General features: G+C 53.1%; 1 protein-coding gene across 1 annotated transcript in view; it reads right to left on the reverse strand.

Annotated features, from left to right (window-relative positions):
- SPATA13 (spermatogenesis associated 13) overlaps positions 1–8,433 on the reverse strand; it is a 59,462-nt gene that overhangs the window by 35,736 nt on the left and 15,293 nt on the right. The window contains exon 3 of the mRNA XM_010851204.1: positions 7,936–8,080. Coding sequence (XP_010849506.1) covers positions 7,936–8,080 — 145 coding nt within the window. The remainder of the gene's footprint in view (positions 1–7,935; positions 8,081–8,433) is intronic.

Consider the following 8,433-nt stretch of genomic DNA (forward strand, 5'->3'; position numbering starts at 1 on the left):
CGCAGCATCCTGCGCGCAGGACCGCAGGGCAACACCAGCATCCCGAGCGCAGGACCGCAGGGCAACACCAGCATCCCGCGCGCGGGACCGCAGGCCCTCCAGCACAGCGCACCAGGACAGGGGGCGAGCGGCTGGGGTTTGGGAGGAGCCCCGGTTCTCCAGCGGCTTCCCCCGGAAGTCTCATGGCAGGTTGTCAGGGCCTCGAGCCCACCCCGCAGAGCACCCTGGTCTCAGGGCGAGCTGAGTGGACCAGCCCCGGTGCGCCCTCCTCCGCGGACCCCACAGACCACAAGGGCAACCCTGCTGTGGGGGCGGGACCCCTGGGGGCGGTCCAGGCCACACCCCTTCGGAGTTGGACCCCGCTCTACCGGTCTACGAAGGGCCTCTGTGTGTTCTCCACAAAAGGAAAAATGGAGCATCTTGGACTTCTCACCACCAAGTACCTTACTTTGTAAATTCTTAATCCCCACTCTTATCTCTAGATTTATATTTTTGTTGTAGGCCCTGATCAATTGCCCTGCGGTCTGTAGTATTTTTTCTTGCTTTCTTACTGACAGCGGAACTGGGAATTTTTAAAACCTCAGAGTACGTTTTTTCAAAATAGCTCCTCTCTCACCAACCCCTGGCTAGGTCTGATGTGCTTCACAGATACGTGGCCTGTTGCATAATTTGGGTTATTCTTTTGTAGAACACAATGTTTTATATAAATATATATATATATACATATCACTCTATATATCAAGCTTTTAAGGACTGGATTCTTTGGTTTTTTCCACATGAAGAATGTACATGGGTGGTTATGAGTTTGAGCTTCAGGACTCCCTTGTTAACAGCTTAAATGATGACATCATTCTACTGAAGATGGATTTTGGCCCGGCTCAATAGATAGCTACCCTGATTTAATGTCATCCTCTTTCTTACCTTGTGAAGTGACCATATTACATTCATAAGAAATTAAGGTATGAAGATCAAATCAAATCAAGCAATAATTTGAATAAATTTCAAAATATTTTAAGCCATAGAAAGTCCAATCAAGTCAACTCATGCTTTTCTCCACTTTTTATAATTAGTTATCATTGTACTTAACCTGGCCATTTGCTCTCCTCTGTTGTTCTCCTTCCTGGGGAACAGTTCAGATATCACTTGGTTTGCCTCACAGGAGAAAGCGCATCTGAACTCGACAGGCAGGGTGGGTAAAAAGAGAAGCGTGCGTAGACACGAGAATAAGAATTCTGAAGGGCGATCAAACTGGACTTCTGCCCAGAACAGGTGGAGCAGTTACTGGAGGGAGAATGGCAGCAACAGAAGTAAGTTTGGGAAACTCAGGCTGCCGCGGAATAAGCTGCCTTGGATGTAAGAGAAAAATATCATAAAGGAAAAACGCAGATGGCAGTGAAGACGGTCCCCTAAGAAAAAGTGAGCATGCACAGGCATGGCTACTCAGACCCAAGGATGACCAAGGGGCACAGCCCCCATCGCCAATAAAGCCACAGGGTTTGGCCAGCCGCCTCCCAACCGTGAACTTGACAAAAGCACCACGGTGACTCACGGTGGAATTCTATTATCCAAGGCCACACCCGAGCAGTGGGCAAACATGACCCAGGTCTGCTCCGTGTCACACATGAGCCAGGAAGGAGATGAGACGGTGCTCTAAGCAAAGGGAGAGAGAAGGCAATGTTCTGGAAGGGAACGCAGGATGAGTTCACTTTCACCTAAAAGGATTAGGTCTTCACTTCTCAAAAAAATTAAATTGCTACGTTCAAATCTCTACATTTTGAGAAATTGTTACTTGCCTGGCACATCTTGATTTAAAGATTTTTGAGAGCACCTGACCAGGGAGGAGGAAATATACTGTTCACTATTTTTAAAAGGTTTTATTCTAGGAAATTGCACACAAACTCAGAAGTAGAAAAATTATATGATGAACCCATAAGAATCAATATTTTATCAACCTTTTCCAACTAGGTCTTTTTGGATATTTTAAAGCAAATCTCGAATATATCATTTCACGCAACAAATATTTAGTATGCACCCAAATGAATACGGACTGAAAAATAACTACACTATCATTATCATGATAATGAACAAAATTGACAGTAATTCCTTCTCTGAATACTGAGTCCATGTGAAAATGTCCCTCCTCATCTCAAAATGACCTTTTTATAGCTGGTTGGTTGGTATCAGAATTCAAACAAGTCCACACACTACATTTACCAAACACAATTCAGATCAAACCAGATCTGTCCATTTGGGTGGCATCTACCAGGGATTCTGCATGCAACACACAGCTCCTGAGCTGGCTGCATTCCAGCATGTCAGTGGGAGGGGAACTGGACCCCCAGGCTGCCCATTCCTGAGGCAGCTGAGGGGCCAGCTCCTGGCAGACGGAGAAGAAGGGGTCTGGGATACAGGAATGCTGGAGCTGGCCTGTCAGATTCTCACCATCCCCCAGGCTTCCCAAACCACATGATGGACATGGCAGCTTCTGTTAGTGGGCCAGGGGCCAAGGGATCCAGGACTCCCGTGGTGGTAGGCAGTCCACACGGAAGAGCAGATGTCATTTCTGTCCTGGGCAGCAGGGCCAGCTTGGTCACTGGGATGGTCCCTCCCACCGGACCTCTGGCTGTGCTAAACTTATCACAGGGTCCCTAGGGAAAAAACCGACAAGTGACTCCATGAAGGTGCTGCTTGATTCGTGGGGCAGGAAATCCCCAAGTCAGTGGGCAGAAGGCACACGTGAGCCACCACCACAGGGATCCGGGGATCTCACCCCACGCCCAGATCTAAACTGGTTCCGACTCAGAGCCTCCTCCTGAGGCAGAAGCCAGATGACCATGGGGTGGGGGTGGGGGGCGTCCCATTTCTACAACCCTTCCTTCCTGTGAATTCCTTGGTGATGGAGCCCCCAGGAAAGGGAGGTCCCCCAGCATCTAAGCAATGCTCTGTCGGAAATTTCTGACTGAGAGGAGATGGCCTCAGTACGGGTTACACATGTGGACCAGAGTGAATGGCTTGGCCGAGGAGCCCCTGGAGGAGCTTGGGAAGGACACTGTGGGTTACTGGACTGCTCTGGGGAGGATGTGACTGGACATATCAGAACACACCCCAGCACAGGAAACCACCCGTCCCATGGAAATCCACTGCAAACGAGGCTGTTTAACAACCATGTGACATTATGTACACCCCGCAAATGCCCATCTTTGTTCCTGGTCATCTTAATGCTGACTCAGCGGGTTCAAAAAATAAAACGGCCCTGGTGGCAGAAACGGATGCCAAGCCTGGGCTAAACCACGGGTGTCCCCTCAACAAAGTTAATGATACGGTGCCTTGAAGGACCCAGACAGCTTCTTGTGGGGAGCTGATTACAGCGGACCCTTTTCACAATAGGTGGTTTGTCCTTCCTGGAAGAGACACTTATTCTAGATTTGCATTTGTTTGTCTTGCCTATCAGAGTCCTGCTGGAATCTCCCCGGAGCGGGTGCTGTTCACCACAGTGCATAAACGAAGGGGTCAACACGCGGGTTCAACGATCACTTAATAATACACTTGCAAAGTGTTTTCTTTCCACCCAGTAACTCTGCTCTGTCAAAGCTGAATCTCCTCCCCTCTCAGGAGGGGCTCCTAGCAGCATCCCAGCCCTGGTGCCACTGGCTCTGAGCCCGGGCCGGGCTGCTGAGCCTCCTCGTGCATGAGGAATGAGCACCCGGGGAGAACGTGGTGTCCTCTGCGGTCCCTGCCACCAGCATTTCCCCATTGGACAAATGCGGCAACCTCCAATCAGCCTCCTTCCTCTGGCCTCACTCCCCAGTGGCCTTGCTCTCTGATGCCTAGCTGGCAATGGCTTCCACTTCACTTGGAACAACCCTGACTCCTCGAAACCTGCGATGCCCTTTCTGTGCAGACTTTCTCCAGCCTCTGGGCTGCCCCAGCCTCCCCTGCCCCGGATTCCGAGCTCCAGGCACCCAGCCTTCTCGCTGAACCTCAGACACACTGAGCTTCTGCCTGACCTGGGCATTCGATGCTCCTTTGACTAGAACCTCTGCTCCCTCAGATCTTCACTCCCTGCTCATCTTCCAAGTCTCGGCTCCAAGGTCACCTCCTCAGAGACACGAGGTCGCCCTCCCCCACTCCCACCTTCCCCTTCCCCAGAAGGCTCGCTAGTACCCAAGGGAGCCCTGCGTATCCACTCACTGCCTCTGTTTAAATGCGGGAACATACATGCTTTGCGATGCTTTACTCTCTGCTTTACCCCAACAGAGACAGTGGTGCCTGGCTCAGAGCAGATGCTCCACATGTTTTTCTTTCTTTTTTTGTAGACTGACAGGTTTTCAACTAAGAGGGGAATAAAGGAGACCGTGATGACTGGAAGCAAGCTCAGAATCTTGGAGAACAGGCTTGGAGCACCTTAGCGGGCACAGATAAGCACCAGGTGCTGTGAGGAGCAGGGGGTCTGGAGTGTGCGGGGACCAGACTTGCAGAAGGAGAGACAGCACGTGCGCCCCACAGCCAGCTGCAGAGGGGAGGTACACCCTTTCCCGGTATCGGGCATGTGCACGTGTGATGTCTTCGTGTTTTCTGTCTCTTCTCCTCCCACATCTTTCCACTGTGAGATGCGTGTGTTGCTTAAATTTACTTCTGGGCACAAACAGCGGTGGGCCTGCAGGAGGGAGGCACCTGGTCAGAGGCCCTGGACGTGGAGACACCAGCAGTGACTGATGAGCCTCTGGGCTGCTTCCAGGGAAAGACTGAGAGGGTTCTCATTAGACATGAAATTGGTGTGCCATGTCCTTTTAAAAAACGAATGTCTGGGAATTCCCTGGCGGTCCAGTGGTTAGGACTTGGCACTTTCACTGCTGAGGGCCTGGGTTCAGTGCCTGGTCAGGGAACTAAAATCCTGCAAGCTGCATGCACCACCTCCTCCCCACAAACAACACCCTCCCCCTGCTTCACCTTTCTTCACGGTGCCCCCTCGGTGTTACAGCTCCTTGTTAACTCATCATCCCCGCACAAGGACCTGTGAGATGAAAAGGGCTTCACTGTGCTCCCAGCACATGGCAGGCCCTTGGCAGACACTGAATGAATGAATGATTTCCCTGGAGGAACGACCTTCCTCCACCGCGGTCGGGGAATCCACACACTCACCGCCTCATCCCTGGAGGACCCATCCTACTCCCGGTGCCCGTGCCCCGAGTTGGTGGAGCCATCACCTGAGCTGGGGGGGCTGAACCCCCCTCCTGGGACTCTGACTCCTGAGTGAGTGACTCAAGGACAGATGGAGGGTGTCTTCCTCGGCTCCCAGGGGCCACCGACTGCCAGGTGTTTCCTAGATGCATTTCCAGCCACCCCATCAATTTTGGGGACACTGACACCCTCCCAAGACAGTCTCTTTTTGCTCCAGCTAGGCAGGGTGAGTTTTTGCTACTTCTCAACAAAAGAACACTAAACTCAAAACAAAACAAAACATGATTCCAGAAAGCACAGAAATAAGCTGTTCACGTAAGTACAGGGTTGGAGGAGAAACCGTCCACATTCCTACCCACCTAACTACAGTATTTTCACTTCTGCACACTCGTTTTAAACCTTTGGCCGCATGTGAGCATGCTGCATAGGGCTGCAGTCATGGTTTGTTATGGGCTGAATGTGCACCCCCCAAAAGATGCTGAAATTCTAACCCCCCATACCAGCGAGGGTGTGTCCTTATTTGGAAACAAGCTCTTTGTAAATGATCAAGCTGACACGTGGGCATTAGGACAGTGCCTTAATTCTTTAGGGCACCACATGAAGATGAAGGCAGAGACCAGGGAGATACAGCCAGACGCCGAGCTCAGGGGACCCGAGGCCGCCAGGAGCCAAGAAACAGCAGAGGGTCCCCATCTCAGGCCTCGGAAGGAAACTGCCCTGCTTCCAGCCTCCAGAATGGAGACAATTCTGTCCTGCTGCTGAAGGGACCCAGTTTGTGGTACTCTGTGACGGCAGCCCTAGTAAATAAAACAATATATGTGTGACTTTATTTCCTTTTCTTCCTCACTTTTCTCACATTACAGTGGTCACTTTCCTCATTGCTACAGACTTTTTCCTGACAATGCTATAAGCTGTTTTGAAGCGGTCACCCTTAGATGCTGGGCTCACTATTCCACTGAAAGTGGACACTTGCTTCAACTTCTTTCCATCACAAGTAACGCTGGGAAGGATGTCGTGCACTCAGAGCCTTTTCTCTCCTTGTAACAACTTTCCTGAGATACATCACCGGACGCTGACGACTGGGTAGGACAGAGGGGCTGCTGAGCAGAAGGATGACTGACGATGCATTTGTCACCGGGGTCCCCAGGGCAGTGGGTTTGAGTTCTGGGCGGAACAAATGCTGCCATGTGTAAAGGGAAGGAAGGAGGTTCTGGGCAGAGTAAGGGTGTGAGCCGGGTGGTGGGTAGGAGAGCGGGCGGGAGACAGGAGAGGCGCAGACGGTAGGCAGGCAGGCAGCAGAGCCTGCGAACTCCTTACGAAGCTGGGACTTTATTCCAGTAACCACAGGGAAGTTCACAGGGAAACAGCAGCAAGAACCAAACAGGAATAGGCGCTCAGAACCAGTGTGGATGGAAGCCTGGCCCAAGGAGAGGCAGGGGCCCTGGGATGAGGGTTGGGGCGCGATCCCAGGGCCCCACCTGCTCGTCCGAGAGGACACAAATCAAGAGATGCTCGAAAACTTCCTCGGCCCCCAGCCGCCTCCAATTCTTCTTTCTTGTTGCCCTGTCTGATGAGAGTTCAGACTGGGTTCCTCCTGGGGTAGAAACCAGGCCACCCGATGGTAGGAAAGGAGGGGACAATTCCTCAGCCATATGTTCAGGCCGATCGCTCAGCCCCAGGCAGAGACGTCCCAGGACACACTCCCAGGACAACCATTTCTGGGTCACTTCTTCATGCGCCCTGGTCCCTCCTCCTCCCACTCCCTGAAATCTAAGTGACACCGAGCAATACCCTCCTTCAAGTCTCCAGAAACAACACGCTTTAAATCCTGTCCCTTCTTGTGGCTCCGGTCACCACTGTCACATGGAGGGCGTACCCACCAGCTGGTGAGGCCCTGAGAGCCCCGTCCCTCACTCACGCTCACGTGCAAGGCTCGTCCTCAAAGCCAAGACAGAAAAAGTCAGCACTGAAGCTCTCCGGTGGCTAGCCGTCTACTGTCTCTATTTAGAGTCAGCACAGCTCAGTGGTTAAAAACATGGGCCCGCAGTGAAAATTCTACCTGATTGTAGATTCAAGTCCCTTCTCTGCCACTTCCTGGGTGGTTTATCTATTTACACTTGGGGTTTCTGATCTGTAAAGCGAGGATTACAAGAGCATCCGCCCAGCACAGAGTTGAGATCAGATGAATTAATCCTCAGAGCACACGGGAGGGCGTCTGCCCCACAAAATTGCCCGTCCTATCCCTGCCCGTGAGCCAGCCAGGCCACTGTCCAGCCAGCGGGCTGGCTCAAACATCAGTGTCCGTGCTCAGGAACCTAAAGTCAGGTCGGCAAGTGTTCACTGGGTAAGTCCCAGGCTGGCATATGCATGGCTCTATTAGATAAAGTCTTCCATGCATATACCATCTATTAGATACACAGTATGGGTGAATCTCAAACTCTCAGGAAGAGCTTTCAGAGGGGTAAGACAGTTTCCCAGGAGCCCATTCATGGTCAGATCACCACAGCAGGAACCTGGGACCCAGACTTCTCAAGGTCAAGGTCACTGGGACGACACAGAGTCCGTAGGGCACCTTCTCTGGACAGGGGTGCCAGGCCTACCCCTGCAAGGGTGGCTCTGACACCCAGTGGGCCCTCCCCACCCTGGGCCCAGGGCAGGCCAGACAGGCGCAACAGATTGGGTTCCCAGATTGAGCAACGATTCCACACCTGCCTCCTGGAGACGGACCTGCCCAGGGGGGACTGTGAGACTCACCGTTGGACGCTCTCAGGTGTCGCCGGCGTCCCACACGGTCCAGCCCAATGGGGGTGCTCTGGGAGAAGGCGCAGGGCCGCAGCCGGGCTGACACCGCCCTGTAGGGCGGCACCTGGTGTGCAGGCACGGGCGGCCGGGCGGCGGGCTGCAGAGGAAAGGAGGGGCAGTGAGGAGAGGCAGGAAGTGGGGCTGGGAGCCTCGAAGCCCCAGGTCACGGCTGCACAGGCTCAAGGGCAGCCTTCCTCAGACGCGGAAACCCAGTGCAGACCCCCAGGGTGCCAGGTTTTCAGCCACCTGTCTGGACACACGCGTGGGGACACTCAGGAATGACCACAGTGGAGGAAGTGACGGCCCCCACCCACACACGTGCAGCAGCACCCCCAGGGAAGCCGAGGCGGTGCCAGTGACTGAGGCCCGTGACAGCTCCTTCCCACAGCCCCCGCAACACACACACACAACACACACACACACCACACACACACCCACCCACACACAGCT

The sequence above is a fragment of the Bison bison genome, unplaced genomic scaffold (assembly GCF_000754665.1).
Source record: "Bison bison bison isolate TAMUID 2011002044 unplaced genomic scaffold, Bison_UMD1.0 scf7180017864299, whole genome shotgun sequence".
Lineage (NCBI taxonomy): Eukaryota > Metazoa > Chordata > Mammalia > Artiodactyla > Bovidae > Bison > Bison bison.